At 44.4% G+C, this 23,599-nt stretch overlaps 1 protein-coding gene across 4 annotated transcripts; it reads right to left on the bottom strand.

Annotated features, from left to right (window-relative positions):
* Positions 1-22: 22 nt before the first annotated feature.
* Positions 23-23,227, bottom strand: mtmr3 (myotubularin related protein 3). Of its 4 annotated transcripts, XM_072388550.1 has the most exons (21): positions 23,032-23,227; positions 21,185-21,260; positions 19,503-19,558; positions 18,344-18,433; positions 17,835-17,951; positions 14,261-14,343; positions 12,830-12,996; positions 12,654-12,750; positions 12,272-12,385; positions 11,438-11,628; positions 11,034-11,165; positions 10,747-10,858; positions 9,643-9,838; positions 9,375-9,560; positions 8,971-9,141; positions 8,412-8,557; positions 6,555-8,034; positions 6,340-6,450; positions 6,104-6,192; positions 4,374-4,400; positions 23-3,514 (listed from the first exon to the last, which is right to left on the bottom strand). In XM_072388550.1, the coding sequence occupies exons 3-21, from the start codon at positions 19,503-19,505 to the stop codon at positions 3,343-3,345; spliced, it is 3,684 nt and encodes a 1,227-aa protein (XP_072244651.1). In that variant the 5' UTR covers positions 19,506-19,558; positions 21,185-21,260; positions 23,032-23,227; the 3' UTR covers positions 23-3,342. The 4 variants fall into 4 exon arrangements, with proteins under 4 accessions (XP_072244651.1, XP_072244653.1, XP_072244652.1 ...); XM_072388552.1 differs by lacking the exon at positions 4,374-4,400; XM_072388551.1 differs by lacking the exon at positions 21,185-21,260.
* Between the last annotated feature and the right edge of the window lie 372 nt (positions 23,228-23,599).

Here is a 23,599-nt window from a genome sequence, read left to right as displayed (position 1 = left end):
CAGGCGCTTGCAAACAACACAGTCGGTTTACCTAGTTTATTTTTCCTTTGAATTCTACAACAATGTAATGCTCTGGAAAGTAAATCCAACAAAACAAAATATTCAGACTGAACAAGGAGCACTTGTTACAGGAAGTTGCTATGTACAGCTACACGCTCCTCAGACAGACATGAGAAGGTTCAAAGTGCTTATCGAACAGAGAGGGGGGAGGAAAACTTAACAAAAACATGACCGATCCTTTTGTGAGAGACCCGTATCAAACTGCTTGGCACCAGTCTCCACCACATAACATGCACTCACAGACACTGTTGCACCAATGCTCATTGCATTTACAAGCACACACACTCACCCTAACACACATCAAGCGATTACTGGGCCGATGCAGTGAAGCCTCTGATGGAGAATGTCAGCGTGAGTGAAGGTGGAGAAAAATACAACATATGCAGGGAGGTGGGGAGAGAAAAAACAGCACAGCAACATGTGTGTGAACAGATACGCACACACACCGCCAGCTTCCGTCGTAATTGCGATGCCGCAGCTTTATTGGAACGTGCTCGGTGGCAGTGTCTACTTATTGTGCGAAAAAAAAAAGACTTATGTTTTTTCTTTTTAAAACTCGATATAGACAATTCACATTCGTGGATTTATTTATTTTTTGTGCCCTGCGTGCCTGCGATGGTGGCAAAAACGTGCGTGTCTGAAAGAGTTCATAAAGGGACGTTACGCATCTCGTTCAGCCAAAATTTGATCTGAGAACACCTCAGATATAAAGTGTTGGCACCACAGGTGAGACACAGACACATCTCAAATCTCAAATGAGATTTGGAGATCAGGATCCACATCTGCTGCATAAAAGCGATTCAACATTTCGATCATTCAATCCACAGAAATGACAGCATCTCATTTGTGAGGGGCTGAAAATCCTTGGTTTATTCTCATTATCAAACCACAGGAACAAGCAGCTTCTGCAGCAGAGTCGTCAACCACACAGTTAAATGTGTGCGTTTGATCCGTTAAGTCCAAACCTGAACAGCTCGTGGTATAACTGGACAATAAAGGAAGAAAACGATTGGCAGTCTCCTTATTAATGAACCTAATCTACGCTAAACGTTGTACCATTAATGAGTAACAGAAACGTCTAAAATGAAGGCCAATGTGGCTCTGAAAAGCAGAACTTCAGTGTGTGTGTGTGTGTGTGTGTGTGTGTTTATGAATGGATGCGGGTATAAAATAGAGGTAGTGTTTGTAGATTGTTTAACATGGAGTAATGTTTGTGTGAGAAATAAAGGAAATAAAGGGGACGAGGGGGTAATTTTGGGTTCAGACTGCTTGTTTGACTCTCCATCTCTTCCCCTTTGTGATTGGAAAATTGTTGCATCCGCTCGTCCTGCTGTGATTGGCTGAGACAAAACATCCTGAAATTACGAGCGTTGCCGTAGGGACCATCTCTCACCCCCCATCTTGTGAACACTGATTATCCTGTGGTAATAGTTTTTTTTCTTTTTAAACAGTAATGCAACAACTAAACCTCAATAAATAAACTTTCAAAGGGAAAAACCACTGCAGCATCAAAACAGGACAACCTGCTTCTCCATTTAAAAAAAAAAACAACCGCCTGTCATCTCCAACAGGCTGCAAAATAGGTATTTTCTGCAATTATCAACATGAGAAAACAAAGAAATTTTAAAAAAAATTGGTGACTGATTAGGTGAGCCACTATTCAAGGATTCTATACACTTTTCTTAAATGCTATATAGATATCTGAATATATTATTTTATTCATTTATCTTACAAAAAAAAGGAAAAAAAACGTGTGTGTACAAGGAGGTCACTGAATGGGTGTGCTGCAGAGTGGGCGTCTCAGTGAGGCTTTGCTGACTGATCTCCTGTGGATTTACGGGCTTTTTGGGGAAACACAAAGAGCCCTTTCTGCTGTTTCAGCCAATCAGGTTGGAGACCAGTGAGGTCATGGCTGTTGCCTCAACAATGTATTAAAACGGAAATAAATCGCCTTCAGAATTCGAAAGTGGTGTTAAATCTCACGCCTCTATCTCTGAGTCCCACTAGAGGACTTAAAAATGAGCTCCCAGTGCCCAATGAGGAGTCAGTAATTAGGGGGATTGGGGGGGTGCTGTGAGCAAAGCTGCATGAAGGTGTTTTATTACCATACAGCAAACGAGTAATAACAGTCCATCAGTGTGGAAGAGCTCAGTGGGCGTCAGGGTCGGCTCTCTAACCTGTAAGACTTAGACGAGGGTTTAAAAAGCAACAACAAACGCGGTGTTCTGAGGAATCACAAAAGGTAGGCTTTAAACTTCCTTTGGGCTGAAAATGAACTCAATGAACATCTGCTTGTCCTGTCATTGTTTTCTATCTTTTGTGACTGGAGGTGAAAAGCTGATTGAAAGCAAAAGCAGGTCGATGCGTTTGGCTAAGGTTCAGCCCAAAGGTGCGTTAAAGGATCAGTTCACCCACTACACAAAACTGCTGGTTATCCAGATTAATCACGATCCTGTGGAAAAGTATTAAAGATTTAGCTAAAAATGATACAGAAAAAAAAGTGGGAGCACGAAAGTCCTAAAAAGGCAGAACGGAGCGTCTCAGATAGGTTTGAATGTGTAAATTTGGCCAAATTTCACTAGTTTTATTAATTTTACTTATAGAAAGAATATAAAAATTAATTAATTGAGAGTCTAATTTTCACACTAATACATGGAGAAAATAACAATGGTCACCTAACTGTCTGAGCTGGTGGCAGAAATCTCACATGACAAAGTGAGGAAATGTGATTCTTTTGGTCACTTGGGCAAACCGACCCTTTGAGAGTTGTTTCCTTGACAGACAGAGCTGACCTGTCAGGACATTTTCCTCCGATCTTGCAGCCGTCAGCGGTGGGTCTAACCTGCCTTGATATAACGATAAATCGATAAAGTCCTCAGAGAGACTTCAGCAAACACAGTGAGACGACCTTCTCTGCTCATCCAAGGCACCAGGATGTCCATTCTCACTCCTCTGACCTCAGAGTGCAGTCCCATCACTGCCACGCGCACACACACACACCGTACACCCCTGTGCACACACACTTCTCAGAGTGCAGTCCCATCACTGCCACACACACTCACTCACACACTCACTCACGCACGCACGCACCTCTGTGCACACGCACTTCTCAGAGTGCTTGGCGTTTCACTGTCATGTCACCCTCTGTATATACACATTAATGTCACACACTCACACAATGTACATGGGACATTCTGTATAGCTCCCGCGCCCCTCGGCGGTGCGCCTGTGTCAGCGGCCAGGGGCTCAGCCTGACTCCCCTCCGTTTGGGTTCGATGGTCCTCAGTTGGAGCTGGCTGCGATGGGCTTCTCCAGCTCGAGATCCAGGGGGGGTGAGCCGAGTTGGAGGTTGCTGTAGCAGGTCTTACAGACGCGGCTGGGCTCGAACAGCTGCTGGCTTGGCACTGGGATCTTCTGGTCACAACAGCTGGAGCAGAACACATTACCACAGTTCCTGCAGGAGGGGGTCAGGGGACAGGGTGGTGAGGGACACGGGCAGATTAGTGTGGAGCTCAGAGAGGGAGCCTCTTCAGACCTCCTGTAAGCATGTGTCTCTTTTGGTACTCTTTTGGTGACTAATTACATATCAGAACAACATCTGGTTGGTCCCACTGCTGGAAATTTGATTTTAACCACCTGAGACACGTGATAACACAGGAGGAAAGAAGGAAAAATGCGAGCAAACGCCACTGCTGTGAAATGTCACCACATGCCAGATAAGCCGAGGTGCTCCAACACACAGTGGTGATCAAATTAAGACTACACGGCACACTAGAGGACTGAGATACCCATGCTTAGACTCAGATGTAAGGCCATGCGCACACTCACACACAGTGGTGTCCTTTTACCTGCCTGTACTCAACCTGAGGAGACATGTTAAAAACACACAACATCACTACCAAGTGGACTGATTGGCTTCCAACGCCATGCTGTGCTGCTGCTGCTGGAGGGGGGAGGGGGGGAGAGATGCAGGCAGGAGGCTGGTTTGGGGGCAGCATGCTGCCGGGATTTTGGGGACGCAGTGCTGATGTGTTGCTATGGTGGGTTGAGGCTGTTTTTCCCCATTCAACTTTTCATGAAATCACAATCAGCTCTCGACCAATCACAGCTGGCCCTCTGACCGCACCGTGCTTACAGCCAATAAAAAACGCTCAATACTTCCACGTGAAGCTACTGCTAATCTAAACTGGGTGGAGATGCAGCGGGTGAGTAAGGGGGAGGGATAAGAAGGGGTGTGGTTAGGATTAGGAAGGTGCAGCGATGGAAGGCAAAAAGGGTGGAAGGTGGGGCGGGACAGGGGAGCCGGATCTCACCAGACCTCCTTGACAGGCTCCCTGCCACTGTAGAGTAGGAGAGGGGTAGACAATGGATAAGAAGTTCCTGAACTGGTAGAAAAACAGACTCGCTAAGACTGCCCATGTTTCAATAATTAGCTGGCTAAACTACAAGTGATTTCACTCACAACCAATATCCCAAATTAACTTGGAAAGATAGTGAAGAGCACTTATAACAGTGACACGAGACAAAGAGCTAAATTTACCAAATTAATCTCAGGACAAGAGGCCTATCCAACCAACCAATCAACCAGCCAACAGAGAAGGTACACTTCACTCGTCTTTAAGTGTACACAAAAGGCTGATACGTCCGTTTACCACCTGCAGCACTGTGAAAAAGTATTTGCTCTTTTGGTCACACTTAAATGTTTCAGTTCATCAAACTGTTAATTAAGACAAAAATCACCTGTGTGAAAAAGTGTTTGCCCCCTAAACCTGATAACTGACAATGAGTCTTTCACATCGCTGTGGAGGAGTTTCGGCTCGCTCATCTTTGCAGAATTGTTTGAATTCAGCCACATTGGAGGGTTTTTTTGAGCATGAAAGGCCTGTTTAAGGTCACGCCACCGCACCTCACTGATTTAAGTCTGGATTTAAGTCTGGACTTTGACTTGGCCACTTCAAAACCTTAATTTTGTTTTGTTTTCTGAGCCATCCAGAGGTGGACTTGCTGGTGTGCTTCGGATCGTTGTCCTGCTGCATAACCTAAGTGTGCTTGAGCTTAAGGTCATGAACTGATGGCCGGATGGAGAGCAGAATTCATAGTTCCACCACCAGCACCATGTTTGGCTGTTGGTAGGCTTAGGGTGACGCACACCTTACAAAAGGTTCCACTTTTGTCTCTTCAGTCCACAGAATATTTTCCCAAAAGTCTTGGGGATCATCAAGCTCTTGGGAAGGTTCACCACTGTTTCATGTGTCGATAATGGCTCTCACTGTGGTTCGTAAAGAGGCTGTTTGGCCGGCTTCCTGCGACAGCATGAGGGAAATTACCGGAATAACCACACGTGGATGTGAAGCGCAGCACAGCCATTGGAATTTATCCAGTAGTGCAAACCGGGGGGGGGGGGGGGGGGGGGGGGGGCGCAATTAATTTTTCCACATAGGGTCAGGTTGTTTTGAATAGCTTTTCTTCTCTTAAAAAATTAAATCATCGTTTGAAAACTGCCTTTTGCATTTACTCAGGTTATATTTGTCCAATTTTAAAATGTGTTTAATGATCGGAAACATTTACAGAAGTAATCTGTAAATCTGTAAAACGGGGCGAAATACTTTTTCATAGGACTGTAGGCGGGGTGCATTAAAGACAGATTATCAAGTTTTATTGTGAGAGATGTAGATCAAAGTTTGGACTTTTCTTAAAGCTTCTAATGAGGCTTCTCGAGTGACTGAAAAGTGGACAGTTAAACTCTAACGAATTAGTAGACTTGCCATTATAGACCAGAAATATGGACCAGAACTCAATTAAGTCTTTTATACTGGATTTAAAAAAATTTTAAAAATTTTAAAAAATTTAAAAATCGCACAACAAACCGACTGACTGACTCTTCCCATCTGCGACGTTATAAATGTGAAGACGAAGTAAATCCCATCACAAAAGGTCACTGGGAGTCACATTCGGTTGTAAAGAACGAGCTGGAGGCAGCCTCAGCAGAATCTAAGAGGCTCAGTCTGAGTGATTCTGCAGCCCGAAAAGCATCGGCACTTACCTGCAGTGATGCTTCCTGGCGGCAAGCCAGAATCTGCTCTCACAGCCATAACACTGGGCAGCCAAATGATCGGGGTACCAGCGAGTGACCTGCAACGTACAAAGCCGTTCACAGCTCCCCTCTACAGAGCAGCTCGACTTTTTAAACGTGCATAAATGCAAACTGGTAGGTCGGCTTTGAGAGGCTTGGTTTTTCTATCCGTGGCGAACATCTTTAGATTAGGGTCAACTGCTCACCTCGGTGTCCTGCTTGTCCACCTGCTCCCAGCTGGCCTCGGAGAAGAGCTCCGTGCTGCAGCGCGACAAGCAGTTTGGGTCAAGGTTGTACTCCGAATCTGTCATTGAGGTCTGTACGGAGAGAGAAAAAAAACAGTCACCATTAGGCTCATTAACCAGCCAATGTTATGAATACCGGTCACATGTAGAGATCATACGGTCTATCAACGCCGTACCACTTCATCTCCCATGTCTCCATTGATTCTGTGAGAGCCAACGTGGTGCTGATTCTCCAGGCGGCTCCACAGTTCCTGGACCTGCTTTTTTAGAGTCTCCACCTCCATCTGGTGTCCCGCCTCGATCTGCCTCAGCCTCTGCTGAATGGCATCCGTGTGCAGGGTCAGTCCGTCGTCGTCTAGGTGGCTGCGGCATGGCTGCTCTGGGCTGATGGTTGCCCGGCTTAACATAGTGTGGCACCAGCGGTGCTGAGAGCAGCTGCCCCGAGGATGGAGGATCAGGGAGTTGCAGCTTGCGAGGGACACCTGGCGACTCAGAGGGGCCCGCTCCCCATTCCCTTTGACCCAGTGAGGTCCTCCGCAGGGATCTCCATCAGAGCTGTCCCCATTACAGAGTCCGTCCCTGCTCAGATGAGCACTCGCAGACTGTAAGGCACTGACTGAGGGTTGCTTGCTGCCCCCGTTTAAAGTTCTGCTTAACCCATGCTCACCCATCTCCGGGCCCCTCTCTTTTCTGAAGTAGGGAACCTGGCCCCTGTCTTCAACACAGGGCTGATGGTTCATACAACCAGGCGGCGCTGCTGGAAGCTCCAGTCTGCTGCAGGCTTCTTCAGTTAACGTCTCTGTGGAGCTTTCCATGAGAGACACCCTCTTATCCACCGGCTCCATCTGCTCAGAGACACCGTGGTCAGATTCAGAGTCAGGGCAGGTCTCATCGACACCTGGCTCTCCAGGTGACCCGTCCACAAAGCCATTAATTATAGTTCTGTCCTCCAACAAGCAGGACTCAGTGGGCCCATGTGTAACCTCCTCTTGAACAGATTCCTCTAGGTTTTGCTTCCCCGGGGCTTCAGGTGTCAGCTCAGCTGCTTGCTGGTCCGGCTCCTCTTCTTTCTGTGCAGTCAGAGGAGCAGAGTCACCCTCCTCCTCGGCCTCCATCACTCCATTTTCTAGATGTTGACCATTAGAAAGTACTTCTGCCTGCATCTCAGTCCCACTGATCATCGAAATCTGATGCTTCTCCTCAGCTTTTACTTCTGTCTTCATTTCCGCGTCAGCGGGGTCAACGACATTAACAACGGAAGCACTTCCCTCTTTCAGTACATCTGCTCCCGCCTCCTCTTTCGTGGCTTCCTGAAGAATATTCTCCATTTGGCCCTCAGCCACTCCCGTCGCCACAGACAGCTCCGCTTCCTCTGCTTCCTTTTGTCGGAGCACAGCTTGCGAGTCCTGGGACAGCGGGCTGTCCTCAAGCTCAGAGTCCTGACCATCTGGATAAGGCCCCACTCTGTTAGGTCGCACCTCCTGATCCTGATTCCCCCCTCCCTCTGGCCCCACTGCCATGTTGAGCTCCAGAGAGCGCCGGTGGTCCTGCCACTTCTCATTGAGGCTCGGGTCACTGGAGCGACGGTTAGGAGGCAGAGAGCTTCCCAGCTCACACGCGCTGGGCAAGTTGTCGAAAGAGCGAGTCTTCGTACATCTAAACAGGAAATAAAAGGACACCGTTTACCATCTTATAATAAAAAAATAAATTAAAAAAATCACAAATCAGCTTCAAATCCAGCTCAAACAGAATGACAGAAAAGCATTTAGAATTTTTCTTTAACTCAGAGCTAGCAGTCTTAAATATGTAAACTCCCTTAACAACTTGCTGTTGCTCTTTCGGGACGTTCTGACTGTCATAAGACAAGATGAGCACAGCATAAAACAGCTTCTGACTGTGTGAGGGCAAAGAATTAAAACAGTGGAGTGGAGAAGCTGGACCCCTCCGTCTGTGAGAGTTCTCAGCTTGTGTTTATCTTACATGAGACAGGAAGTGAGGGGAAGGGGGGTCGGGTGCCAGCGCGCCAGGCTCACCTGCCCAGAGGCGCATCCTCCGGGTTGGCACCGGGCACAGGGTAAGGGGCGCAGGAGTCATCAGAGGGGGTGGTGGGAGAGGAGCTGGGTAAGTAGACCGCTGTCCACAGCATCAGGTTTCGTACGTGACACACCGGGTGGAGAACCTGCAGAGAGAGTTTTAAACTTTATCCTGGAAATGCAAGCAAAACCCCACAATCAACAAGTAGAGAATTCAATGTCCCAAACATGCACAATAGCTGAGAGGGAAACAACAACAACCACAGAACTCAGATGGGTGTAAAAGAGAACTGTAAATCAAATCTGAAACCACAACAGTAATTAATCTACAACATTGTGAAATACAGCCTGTAAAGCATCTGACGACATGCTGTCTGGAATGACAAGAAGCCTTGGCATGAATCTGCTCTGGTTTTTAAGATTTCATGGTTTCACATTCATCACAATAAGCTTCTTCCCATGCATTGTCTGGCTCTGCTTTAATTAAACCTTCAGAAATGTTTTAATCCAAACTATCGGTAGTCGAAATAACTGTATGTGAGTGTGACAATGAACTTACGGCCTCGGAGTGGGAGGAGTACAGCATGTTCCTCAGTGTTCGGTTGGCCGGTCTGAGCAGTGACCAGACAGAGCAGGTTCTCTCCTGAACGTGGCGATCCTCCCTCTCCTTGCCGCTGTTACACAGGAAGGTGCCGAACAGGCAGGAGTAGGTGTGCTGCACCAGCTTCACCTGCACACACAGACACGAGCTGACATGCAGAGGCTTGTGCACAAATCCCAGGCACAACAAGAGCAGAGATGAAAGGGAGTTTTCTCATGTGCCAGTGAACAAACCCAGAGGGAAAATGCATCATCAGTGCCACACAAGAGAAAACTGAGCACAACTATGCATTATCAGGAGACGTGAATACCATCAGAGGTGATAAATCTAATGATACAATAAAAAATGTAACTTGTACATACCAGGAAGGCCTCATTAAACTCAAAGGAGCACGGGAATTGCCTCTGCAGCTGATGTACACAGTCCAGCCACTGCAGGAAGACCGGGCAGCGCTCGTTCAGGTCCTCCGAGTTCTCTCCGTGGCCACAGCGGTCGGCAAACTTATGTCCAAAGTCCAGCCATTCTGTTTCCACCAAAACCTGGAAACCCTAAAGACATTAAAGCTTATTAGAGACTAAACTGGTTTCCACTCTTCAAAAGGTAATAAAATAAAAAGGGAACCCATCAAACCTCAATGGTGCGGTAGTAAGGGTCCAACAGCAGCTTGGACAGGGCAATGATCTGAGGTGTGCGGTCCCAGCCGTCAGAGCAGTGCACTAAGACGGGCCTGTGGTCCCGATCAACGGCGTTGACCACCAGCAGGGCCGCCTTCAGCAGCAGGGAGAGGTGCTGCAGCCACTTGGTGCTCTCCAGAGCAGAAAGCCAGCTGTGGGCATCATCAGAAAACCCCAAATACCGCATGAAAACACACAGTTTATCACACAGACCAAAAGATCAAAAGCAAGTGCTAAAAAGATTATCACCATGAAAGGGAATGCTGTGATTCATGCCATCAATGTTATTGATTATTTACAATCACAAGTAAACAAGCTCTGCTAAACCCGAGTACAGTATGCTGCTTATTCAGCTTCAAACAGTAGACAAAGTTAGTCAATGGAGACCCTAAAAAGATCAAAAAGAACATAGTTTATCAGAAGTGTTTGTCTGAATGACAGCATATCCATCAGCTGATTGATCGCATTATTGTTGCCTCTAAAAAACAGATGAATGGTGGCGTTTGGATCTTTTTCTGCCCCACAGATAAACTCACTGACGCAACTTTAAAAGAACCAAAAATTCCAAATGAGTCTGTGGTTAAAGGTCATGTAATACTTCAAAACATTACAGTGGAGCTACTTCATATCAAATAAATGTTGAACTCCTCTTATATGGATCATGCTCTAAGCACTGTGTGGTTGTTATTGTCTGTAAAACTGGAGCATCTGACACATGTACATGTAGATATAAATTTATATTGATAAACAGAGTCTGAGCTAGGATTCAAAGTAAGCAGAATTCTTTCAAATGCACTTCTGTCTTTGGATCTGAACTCTTAACTGCATTAAAATGCACTGACTGTGTGTGCAGTTGGAAAGAGATCCTCCACCTGGGGTTGAGCCAGGCTTTCTAAATCAGGCACAGATGTCTGACCTCACAGCTGTGATTTCAAGTTTCCCCCACTTACTATAGTCACAGTTTTAGACTGGGGGTTTGCAGTGTTGTGACTGGAGAAATATAAAGGAGCTGCTGGAGGCTTGAAAAAAAAAAAGAATACATTTTTTAAAAAAAACATACTTGGCTGGATCAGGCATCTGAGTGCAGAGAAAACGCAGAGACTGGAAACTCTTGCGGATGGAGTGGATGTTTGCCATTCCCATGAACACCACCTCGCAGTTGGGATAGTACTCTGGAAAAGTAGGTAAACCAAAGGGGAATAGGGAAAAACCTTTTAAAAGTCAACAATAAGTGTTTAATTTTAGCACAGGGAAAAAAAGAAAAAAAAGAAAAAATTCGCTCCCCAATCTGCAGCACACGTCAACCTAATTCTGCCTGAAACTGTGGACTGAGCAGATAAACCCCACCTGGGCATTCACAGCCTCCACCCTTAGCCCTGTTAGCTACAGCTGCGGCGTAGGACCTGGCATCAAGGATCAGCAACTTGTGGGGCTGGATGGCAAGTGTCTCCACCTCTGAACTGTTGGTCATGGAGGACTCTAAAATACACACAGACATACACCATTAAGATCCAACTTAACACATTTTAGGCTAAGTGAGTATATAACAAGGGGTCCGGCTCAGATTGTTCGAAGAAAAATGAAAACATCAAGCATAGCATGACAACACATCCCTGATCTGTGTGTTTGTGGAAGCCAGCTGCTTCAGACAAGACCCAACAGGTTGAGTTGCACAACATTTGACTGCACGGTGATAGGCGTGTGTTCAGCTGGAAGTGTGTCACCGACCCCAGCTGGAGGAGAGCGCCTACCGAAGTCAGTATCGGGCAGCACTGGGCCGTTAGTGTAGTTGCCGTTTGAAAGGTGTTTGCGGGAGCTGCCGTCCACAGCGCAAGCCTTGGCGATGGACTGAACCAGGTGCTCGTCGTCAGCGTTCCTCCAGCCCCACCAGCTAACCTCTGGCTGGCCACAGCGGGCGATCACAGCCCCAGTGCTCAGGTGCCTATGTGGCAGGAAACCGAGGAGAAGTTAGCCACAGGTTGACGTTATCGGTGACCATGCTGTTTATTCCAACTACCATACAACCTTACTACCTAAAATAATAATATTCTGTGCTTTCTACAGTATGCACCCTACAGTTATACAGGGAAAAAAGGGATCTTTATACTATTAGATTTTGGAATTTGACCTTTAATTCTCTCTGAAAAAGCCTCTACAAATTAAAATGACTTGTGCTTTCAGCTTGCTGACACAATTACATAAAGTAACAATGAAAGGTGTTTCTTTATCTAATCTTTGGCCCTAATTCCACAAAACACAAAAAAGTAAACGGGTATCGTTTTTGGTTGGAATAGTTGTGTCTGTGACACTGACCACACACATTACAGGTGGTGGTTTCACATTCTCTATAGAAATAAAGTCAGCAGGGAGTGTGACACTGACACACAGCCATGAAGACTTTATCTAAGAACAGATTTAACTGTCAGCATAAATAGAGCTTTTTATTTCTGTGTGGCGTTGCGTGGACGTCAGGGTTGATGCCTGCAGGAAGTGTGGCACTGATACGGCACCATAAAGATTTTATCTAACAATTAACAAGTTAAAAGTCTGGTTTGAAGAGCTCAGGAAGTAACAAACACACCAACCTATAAACCACAGCAGGAAACCTCTTCCAAGAGCGGAAGGCTGCCACATTTTCCAGCTCCTTGTCAGTGATCCAGGCTGGCACCAGGAGCTGCTGGGGATAGCTGGGACACAGCCTGGCATGGCAACGGACCAGAGAGAGCAAAATTAAACAGGGGAGCCGCAAAGGACGGTGATGGCTCAACAAAAGTCTCTGTCACAGACACCTAATCCTGGGCTGGCCCCTTATCTGCCCAGGGGTGCAGCACCAGTGGAGGACAAAAACACAGCCACCCGCTGTCTAAAATGCACACTGACTTGTGTTGTTTGCCAATGAAAGCAAAGGACTATCTACAGATAGGTAATCAACTCATCAGCAGGATTGTGAATGAAAGCCTCTTTTACCTGAACTTGCTGTTGATGTCAGAGATCCTCCAAGCATTTTGAGTGTCGAAGCCCATCCTCTCCACCTCGTTCTTGAACCACGAGGTCACATGTTCACCTGCAAAGACAGCAGCGATGTCCGATAAGACCAGAAAGGACGGGATTGTACTCGTGTGGGCTATGTGAGGCAAACGCACCTGGCCTGCACAGCTCGCCGTGCTGCTCTTTCTCACCGGCGTACACCTCCATGCACCAGGCGTGGAAGGCAAAGGAGAAGAGGTCCTCCAAACGAGAGGGAGGGCGCACGACCGCGTTCAGACGTTTGAGCCATTCCTGACACTGCTCAAAGGTGGAGAACTGACACCTGGAGATCAAGTGCGACAACTAAGTATGAAAGTAGGAGCCTCACACATTCAGAAACAGGGAAATCTTTAGCAGAAATGTTACTCATTGTGTAAAAAAATTAATGTATTTTATTATCATCCTGCCCTGTTTCACATGTGAACATTTGGTCACGTGACAAAGGTTCAAACAAGGAACAAATGGTAAATGGACTTGTACTTGTATAGCGCTTTTCTAGTCTAGCTGACCACTCAAAGCGCTTCACTACATGTACACAACAAGTAAAGCAAATCTGAGGCCAAGATATTCTGAAAAGCCCCCCAAAATAAAAGTGAATCAGACACATTTCCATAATCAGTCTGACACTAATAAACAATCGGAGGATGGTGAAATGGGCTACAACACAACCCTCAAGCAGGAAGAAAAACAAAACCTGTGGTGGACATCCACAGGAGTAAAAATGGAAAGAACTTTTTTTTCTGGAAGTTTATCGTCTACGGGCTCAGACCAGAAACAGCTGATCATTTTAATCTATATCAGAAGAGTCTCACAGACTTCCACCAGTGTGCATCAAGCTTTTTCAAAACGAGATAAAACCCACTCAGGTACTTTTCTCATTTCTACCATTTCCATTCACTTTCCTCTAAGTGAAGATTTCAGGTGACCCTGACCCATACTTATGCTGCTATAGACTCCCATGATGCACCTCTGCTCTCTTTACTCTCCATGTACATGCAACTTTATTGTTGTCATTAACTTGTGTTTTCTCTGTCTCAGCAGGTATCCCTGGCCTGGTGTTATGGTGCTTGTTGTCCTCTCAACCCCCAGCTGGTTGAGGCAGATGGCTGCCCTTCCTGTTTCAGATGGAGGTTTCTTCCTGTTAAAAGGGAGTTTTTTCTTCCCACTGTCGCCTTGTGCTCGCTCAAGATGGGGGATTGGATGGAGGAGACGTTTCAAAGAAATCTGTTGGTTTCCTTAGCTAGGAAACATTTTCTTGAATTGGCTGGAATTTAATCAATTTGATTGCATTCCAGTTAATTGAATACTAATGGTCTGGAATTGGGCTGCATCTTTGAGATAACATTTGTTGTGATTTGGCACTTTACAAATAAAACTGAATTGAACTGAATGGTGGAAAAAAAAAAAACACACAAACATGTAAAGACAGAAGTTGATTTTTAACCTGAGTTCTACAGCTGAAAGTGGGATTTCTGAGATGTTACTTTCACTTGTTGGGTTATGGAGAGGAAAAAAACAGTTTATTGATAACAGTTTATTGATCATACCTGACAACTTTGCAGTCCTTACAGGTGACATGAAGCTGGAACATGTCCCGACACTCCACGTTCTCAATCAGCTGAAGAGGGACCTGAAGAGCCGAAAACAGGGGAAGCATCAAATCTACATCCATATTCTTATAAAAAAAACCTCAAATAAACAGCATTTCAGCCTCCCTCACACATGCTCAACACCAATCTTGGAATGCCTAAACAGAGCATACGTCGTAAATGCACCAACCAAGCCATGCAGTCAGTACGGAAGTGCGGTGGACAGCGACTGTAAATCCTTTATGAGGTTAAAACCTTTAACAAATTAGTGGTAAATATAGTAAAACCTTCATGCTATCATTATGTGCATATCAAATATTCATTAGCATAAACCAAACTAGAGACAAATAGTATCGTAACAAAGGTGTGCAAGCCAATTGTCCAGGTGAACTTCCATTAGTATTTCACAACACAGCTCCCTCTGCACTCTAAATCTACATAATCCTCTTAACTCTGCATATGGGAGCACAAAAATCACTTGACAATAGATCTGCATTTCCCTTTTGGCACACAGATACAGTCTTATCTTTTATAGGCAAAAACCTTCCAGAGTACAGGACTGTCATGTGCTTACAATTTGCAAGCATGTGATGAATACTGTAGGGAGAGCGCTCTGCAGCTTTTGACTAAGCTCTGTTAATTAATTAAGAGCACTGTGAAAGCCGTCGCTCATGCACCATCTCCAGCCAGTCAATGCACAAGTCAGTTCTCCAAACAGGAATACGATGACAGCTTTCAGCTGTATGCAGATTTGTAGAGGGACTGGGAGGCCTGCAGCTTTAATCTTTAGTACGAATGTCCAATGCTATTTTTTAAGACAACGTATACTTTAATCCAGCATCTATTGTTAAACAAAGAAGATTCGACTTCCTGTGGCACCAGTTAGTTAACAGGCAGGCACATGTCAAATTATACAGTTAAAAATCAACCACTCCACTCCACTCTGCGCAGCTCTGCTGGGTACTTACAGACACCTCACAACAACAAGTCTATCCAAAAGAAAACAGAGAGAACAATCATGAGAGTGATGTGTGTGCTCGTGTCCTGTGTGTGTAGGGCTGCTATCCCCACACATTCCAGATGTTCCATGTTTCAACATCCCTAATCTGGCCACTAGCAAAATTCCCGAGCTTCCTTTTAACCACTTCTCACTCTCTCCCAACAACTCCCACCCCTGATTTGTGAGCTCCAACACCTCAAAATAAATAAATGTACAAACAGAACGTGAGGCCAGGGGGACGTTACAGTTCATTCAATCCCAGCCACACGTGACGGCAACAAACAGAAACAGGAAACACTCCAACTCTAATGACGGGCTCTCAAACGAGATGACCGCATCCTCAGTGTTGACACAAAAAAGGGTTTTAATTGTTAATTTATGCTTGCAAGTTTAATCAGTCATTTCTAGCCTTTTATAGTATTTGAGTGCTTCAGAACAAGGGTTAAAGTTTGAATTTTCTCACTATTTTACTGTTTTTACACCATAGTTAGACATGTATTTGAACATTACCACAGACACAGTAAAAAACAGCCAACTGAATCCTTTCTCATTGCCAAAGGAAGCGTGTTTACCCTCAGAGCTACAACATAGACATAGCTGTACTTGCATATCAGTAACTGCCACTACGGGCACCAGCAGTCATGAGTGGATGGCAGGTAACTATCCTGCAGGCTGCGTTTGACCAACTTTCTGAGAAGCCCGGCTTTCTGAGAGGACTGAGCTAGTTTGTAAGAGTGCTGTTGAGGCCTGAGAAGCAGCTGTCTTGGAATCAAGGAAAAAAATAAAAAATCAACAATCATGTCTCTTTTTGTCTGTGAGCGGTTGCTGGCACTTTAATAAACTCAATGAGACCTTACAGTCAGTAAACATTTGGCTCTGGAGAGAAAAAGGGAAGCTGTGCACACCCACACTTGCAGCCCTGAAAACAAACGTGCATTTGGGTGCTGTTTCACCATCAGCCTGCTGCTAACGCAAAGACACTTGACCCGACTCACTGTGATTAAATACTTTGGTACTGCAGAGAAAAGCCAGAAGTCAGAGGGTGTTTTATTTCTCCTCTTATGTGCAAGACTCTTGGCACTGAAGTTCATTCAAAACTGTAAAATTTATGAGCAGCTACACATCTAATATGGATGAGTTTATTTTGAGAGCATCAAAATTGGAGCTCTGCAACTCACATCACATTAAAAAAACCTGTAGCTTTTAGATGGGCTACGTCTGTCCTCAGGTACCTCTCATAAAAACATATTTAAATCAGAGGCTAAGAGTGAAGAAGACCTCTAAGAGGGCAACACAACCTGACTGAGGGCCAATTTAAATGGACGCCCCCAGTCTATCAGTGGTTTTCAGCTCCAACACCACGCCTACCAACTGAGCATGAGAATCATTCCAAGCAAAACACAAACATCTAGTGTAGGTTAGCTTCGAAATGCTCTGAAATTATTGAGAAAAAATAAGAGCAGTCGTTCGTGACAAACATCTTCCAACAGGAATATATAAAGCTTTTATTTTGATACCATATTTAATGAGGAATATGATGCTCTAGTTAACATTTTATTTGTAGGATTGACTCAAAATACATCACAAAGACTGTGTATTATGATTAGGGAACAAGTCAACAACAATGTCTGTTGATGAATCAATTTGATGAATCAGTCTTTGTATACAGCCCAACACATCAATGCTTAAAAAATAATGAGTGGATGTCATTCACTCAATCATGAAGACAACTTTTAAAGAAGAGGAAGGAATTATTTGTCATTGCACAATTTCCTCACTCTTGCACACCAGCAGAAGAGTGTGATGACCTTAACATAGACTATGCACTCCTAGGGCATCTATGAAATCATTCTTATATGAAATTTGAGCAAACTTGTCATTTCAGAGCAAAAAAAAAAAAACCTCAAACAAATGCACGTAACTGGCCGGCTCTGTTGCTCTGCTCATCAAAACATGGAGAACAGTTTTCTAGAAGCAAAAACTGTTTAATGACAACCATCTTTCACACCTCTAGAAGCTCTAGAAATCTAAATATTACAATGCCGTGCGAGTCCAGATCGTAATAAATCTTACTTTTCTTAATCTAAATTGACAGAAATGTGTCAACATTTTAAAATAAAAAAGGAAAAAAATGAAAAAAGGTGCAAAGAACATGGCCACACTTGGGCGACAAAGCTACTTTAACTCTCATCTCTTAACATGGGGACAGGGGACAGAGGGAGGCCCCGACAGTTATGCATCCTGCTCTGGAGCAGCTGCAACCATGGCAACAGTAAGTGTGGTGAGACAGCGGCGTGGGCAGACGAGTGTAGAAACGAAGGTGATGAGGAGTCACGTGGCAATGCTGCCAGTGGAGATCAGGTCTGATTGGCCTGGCCACCACTGCCTGGGCTCTGTCTATTCACAAAACAATAAGAGCCACCAACAGACACAAAGCAGCTCATTCTGTGCTTAGTTTGAGCCGTGTGAAAGGTATTCTCTAATCGTATTTGCAGCCTTGAAGCTCTTTGGTCACTCTTCTAAGTCACTTACGTTGACAATGGACTCTTTGAACTTTATATGTAGGCGGTAGCTGGACATTGCGATGATGGCATCCTCCGCTCTCCCCACATACTCTGTGAACTCCCCGTGCAGCTCAGGAAAGGGCACCTAGCGATAGCCGGAGATAAAACCGTTCCAATAAACTGGATAAGAACAGCAGTTATGATATGATATGTAAACACACAGGAATAATATGGTGACCACAGCAGGAATCTTTAAATATGTACGATGCAAATAAACCCAAATGATCTTTAAATAAAAAAAAACACTATTTACAACCATGTAAATGATGTGAGTGACTAAATAATAATGGTTCATAGACAGACATCCATGTTCTCGTGTCATGGTTCCATCTTTTAACGTGCATTTGCCTTTTTTTCCCCTTAGAAAAGTTCACCTGAAAGTGAGCTTAACTCACTTGCTGTGGTGGTTCTGTATCTGAATGCAGAAAGGAGACGTTACCGTCATAAGATCAGCAGGGACGGCGGCGGCTAGCTCACCTGCATGTTTTCCTCCTCCAGGACGGGGGACTTCTTGGGGAAGATCTGATTGGCCTGGATACACTCCAGGCTCTGCTGCCCCTCCTCCTCCTACAATGAGACGGTCTGCTTATTCGTAAAATTAACTGGTTTTAGCTTTAACAACGACAGTTTTCTCTCAAGAGCATTTTCTCTTTAGTTTTAACGCAACTTCTTTTTAAACATTTGGCCAGAAAGCGTCGGGCTGAGTACTTCCTCACGTTCTCCCGTCACACATTCAGAGCTTCGTTACTCCTCCTCAAGTTCATCTTGGTCAAAGTGTCACTTTTTGTGATATTTTGTGACAGTAACGTAGCCAGTAAACAGAGCAGCATTTATGCTGCTTGTGAGAATCTCCTCCCTTTCCAACCCACACTGTAATGTGCTAACAGGATAATTTACTATAATCAGCCCCTGTACAACAAGCCAGGGCACTGAAAGCAACATAAAGAGCACTGAAAAAAAAAAAAGAAACACAGCAATTCATTTACACCCTGGAAAGAAAGGAGTCTTAATCAAATGTTTAATTGGCAGAATTGCTGCAGCATATAATTTTGTGGGCTCATGTGAAGGCTAAATGCAAGAAGAACACAGTCACAGAGGAAGCATCTCAGTGAGGAATGCAAGGCATATACAAGCAGAGTCCAGGAATTTTCCTCAAGGGTAAGGGGGGTGGAAAGAAATATCTGGCCTTGTAGTGACAGTGATCGGCAGGACTCTACGGCCACACAAAGAAAGATGACAAGGGTTCAGCAGAGAACCCTCATGAGATAAGAGACAGCGGCAGCACATCCTGTGAGGATGCTGGCTCAGCACAAGCAGAGCTGATACACAGCTGGAGGAGCACAGTGTGAACAGCCAGCACACGCAGACACAGCTCAACACAACCCATTCAAAACTTATGTCATAATGTAACAACAGAGAGGGGATATCTGCAGGGGGGAACTGAAAGCTGTCCTGCTTTGACAGCAACCTCGGACGACCTTTGGCATCGTTGGAACTGACGTAACCGTCTGCTTCCTGTTAAACAGTGCTGATTAAAATCGATAATCAATGGAAAGTTCCGATTTTGCAGACTGCGTCCAGGCCAAGGGACACAGCAGCTATCAACAAAAGCATGCGTGAAGAGAAGATACTTTACCATGGCCCTGTGAAGGAGTGTGGGTCACCCAATGAGGAACTCGGGCCCAGATCAATCTGTACAAAAATGACACAGAGAGCCAGTAAGCTACTACAATAAAACAGGAAATTACATTCAGTATATCTGAGCCAATGTGTTTAGAGGCAGCCATTATCTTCTTCCATGTGGTTTGGTTCCATTTTAAATCCCAGTGATGAACACATGGATGGATGGAGTTTTATTATCAGCACTAATTTAGGGATGCTTTAAGATGACTTTTTATTGCCAAACAATGATTCAACAACTGTTAAAGATTCACTCGTTCTCAGCAGTCAAGCTCTCTTTTATGTGGTAGTTTTGTCCTGTTAAACAATCATTAACAGACGTAATAAAATCAGTTTGCAGGAGGGCAAAAAGGTTCATCTAAAATAATTCACATTAATTGTTTAATTCATTGCTCGTGGACATAGCTAAAGTCTTACAATCTTATCACTGTGGTAGCTGAGCAGCTACAACAAAAACCAAAAGCTTAAATTTTCCCAGAGCGACTCTGGCCAGGGGCCTCTGTTGCACACCACTTCTCATCTCGTTACAAATTCTGCCCACGTCTGTACTGTCAAAACAAAAAAGCTCAGACAAGTGTTTATCATCTAAACAGTGTCATAGAGGAAAAAAATGCAGAAAACATAAACAAATGTGACCCTACAAGAAGATTATCATTACTCATTTGACTGTTTTTAGCTTGTTTAAGCATAGATCATTTGTCAAAACTTGATTACTGATACTTGTGTGATGAAATGCAGAAAAAGTAGAAAAACAAATAAAAATGTTTAAATCACCTTTAGTCTGAACAATGTAAAAGGGGAGTGGGTAGGATTTTCTTTTTTTAAACATCCTAGTCGCAGATTACAACCAACTGAACACACTGTTTCTCACCTTTTTCCCTTTCAAAAGTGTAATAAATTAAAGGTCATCTCTATGGACATTTTTAGTTGGCCACACAACGTTACAGAGGACCTGTGTCTTCTGTAGTGTAAAGGGCTCGTTCTGAGGTCACAGAAACGTATTTCTTCTTTTCACTTGTGATAAAAACATGGTTATGAACATTTCTACTAAAAGACTGCCCTAAATGTTACTCACAGGATCTTTAAGAATATAATTTCTCATGGTAAAATTGTGAATAATTCCACAATTTCAATATCTATTGCAAATAGTATCATAAAAATGATTCAGAGAATTTGAAGGAATCATTTTGGCACAAGGGACAAGCCTGAAACAAACAGAAAATGGCTTTGATCTCAAAGTCCTCGGGCTGCACTGAATTAAAAACAGACACGATTCTGTTGTGGGAATCACTGCATGGAATCAGGAACACTTCTGAAAATAACTTTCAGTGCGTAGTTTGCTGCAACACTCTCAAATACAGGTAAAAATTCATCAATGCAAGGAGAAAAGCACTTATAAACGAGACCCAAAGATTCCATTGCTGTCTCTGGACTGGAGTTATGAGCACCAATTTGTGCAAAGACTTTCTTCGATAGACAGACATTTTTTGGCAAAGAACCATCAGCAGCCAGTGACTGACAAGGAGATTGTTTTGGATGAGCAGGTCAAATCAACACGCAGGTCCACTACAAGGGCATCCTTTGCCTGAGAACAGCTTCTACTCAGCCAGTTGCAGAATAAGTCATAGAAAAACTTACCACAGACTATCAGAAATGGACGATTAGCAGTCCCAGTGATCCTGTTTGGAAACTCTCACAAGTCAAACATGGAAATCTGTGGAAATTAAAATGATTAATGAGAGAATGCTTCTGCTTTCAAACCTCCCTATATTTTGCGAACAGCGAACATATTTACAGAGACATGCAAGCAACAGGAGCCCTTTTTATTTCCAGGCAAATATAGATGCGCTGATGGTCACAGTGACTTGCATGTGAGCCGAGAGATGCCCCTTAAACTCAGATGTGGGGTGGGAAAAAAAAGCCAGCTGGAAGTCTACAGTCTAGCATAAAGAAATGGTACATGGTCATGTGACCTTATGATCTCATGTTCACCCAAAAAAAAAAAAACTAAACAGGAATCTATACATGTTACAATTTGTGGTTAAAATTTCCCAACAATGGTTGGCTACTTGCCCAAAAAGGCTGGTTGAGCAGAGCCAATATCTAATTTCACGCCCTTGAATTGGCAGAGAAATGTATTCACCAAGAACAATAAGATACAGCCAATAATGCATGTTTTTTTTTTAGTTAGACAACATTAAACATATCATTATTATTAGCTTTTTCTAAAGTTCAATAAGTGATATAAACAAACATCTGTTAAAAAAAAACAAAAAAAAAAAACAAGCAGCCTGGTGGGGATATCTCCACATACTGCCAAACAAATAGTTGGACAGGCTTGCTACTCCTGCAGAGACTGAAATTGGATACAGGAGGGTCGATGAATGGGCTGCTCAGGAGCCCGACACACCTTCAGGGACTCGTTTAAGATGCCTGGGCCCAGAGAGAAGACAAAACATCCCTTTGAACTTGCAACAGATGAGGCGCTGAGCACGGTCTGGTCTTTTCGGTGTTGAGAAGCAGTTAAAGGCGGTCACTACTTCCCCGAATGTGGAGTCCAGCTTTTAGTGCTGGTGCTACCTGATAAAGCATATCTGCTCCAGCACACGTCTCTGTTTACAGCAGCGGGCCCATGACCAGCGTCCACGTCAAGCTCCGAGTTCACACACGGAGAGCTAAGCCCGTGTGAGCCTCAACGTTACTCCTATCCCGTGACAGGTGACATTACCGAGCCACAACCTGCTCCAATTATTTTAGAAAGTTTTAAAAAGGTCATATTTGTTGGGATGATGAGTTCACGGCCAAGTGGCTACATTGAACAGTATTCGGCTAACTTGTCTCCCTCCCACTGCAGCTTAAAAACGTCGCGTAACTCCAGCAAACTGCAATTACATGTTTTATCAGAGCAATTATCTATTTTGAGAAAATACAAGTAATGGGGATGGCCAAAAATAATCCATAGTTCACTCTTTAACTCAAATAGTGAGCTTATTTGCTAGCAAGACAAGAGTGGCAACATAAAGTTACCAGCCATGGAGAATAATTTTAATATGATTTAATGCTAACAGGTTGGTCAGATTTGACAAATATCGGAGGATAAAAGTAACCACGAAGCTAACGGTAATATAACGGTTGCTCTCCTTTCTTTTCAGGTAAGCTATCGCAGAAGCTATTCTACACTGAACACGTCAACACTGAACCAGCTAACATCCCCCTGCAAGTAGCAGGGGAGTAAAGTAATGCGACCGAGCTACGGCTTAGTCCAAAGTGGTTAGATAGACTGAAAATAGCCTTAGTAAGAACTGTGCTGTTGTGTTGCAATCTCTTCCCACTCGGGTTGGCACTAAGCTGACTAGCTAGCAGTGGCTAGCTGCGCTAGCGCTTCTCTCTGCAACTGTTTTTGTTGTTATGAGATGGAGGGCGGACCCCATAACGGAGGCCTCTGTCAAAACACACCGAGGACCGACTCCACCCGGCGGACTCACCAGTGAAAGGAGTGTCGAGAAGTCAGAGGCCAAAGATTCACCCGAAGCCCATGCAGTAACTAAGCAGCAAACCAATCTCGATCAAACAGACATTAGTCATATCCGAGCCGAGGCCAGCTTCACTGCGTCCCCTTCCAGCGCCGAGTCGTCGCCATCGCCGCGAATTCTACAGCCCAGCAACTTACGCGTTCGTGACGTCATCACGCCGTAGCGGGAGGGGAGGGGCGGGGCTCGGGCAAACCACGCGGTACTATCATGTAAACACAGCACAGGGTACTGCCAATATAACGCAGCACGCTGAATTAAATCAAAATGAGGCCGTTTTTACGTCATGGAAAGACTGCTGACGAAGCAAACACTGTGGGATTTCTATACTTACCACACAGAGAATGGACATAGCGCTTAAATACAGTGTAGTGCTGAAATACAATAAAGAAATATATGGGAATTTAGAATAAATTATACTACAGTAACGGACAGCGATGATTTGCATATTTTCCTCATATATTTCCGTACTGTTTATGTCTCCAAATGTATAAAACAACAAGATAGCTCCTACCTCACCATA

The sequence above is a fragment of the Leuresthes tenuis genome, unplaced genomic scaffold, assembly GCF_036924035.1.
Source record: "Leuresthes tenuis unplaced genomic scaffold, fLeuTen1.0.hap1 SCAF_6, whole genome shotgun sequence".
Taxonomy (NCBI): Eukaryota; Metazoa; Chordata; class Actinopteri; order Atheriniformes; family Atherinopsidae; genus Leuresthes; species Leuresthes tenuis.
Note: the sequence above shows the minus strand (reverse complement) of the source record. Positions and strands in the feature narration are given on the sequence as shown.

Excerpts from the sequence above, each read along its gene's own strand:
- mtmr3 (XM_072388550.1), bottom strand. Across the intron at positions 12,997-14,260 it reads AAGGACTGCAAAGTTGTCAG|GTGTCAGTTCTCCACCTTTG; the intron begins GTATGATCAATA and ends CTTGATCTCCAG. Across the intron at positions 9,561-9,642 it reads CTTACTACCGCACCATTGAG|GGTTTCCAGGTTTTGGTGGA; the intron begins GTTTGATGGGTT and ends TAATGTCTTTAG.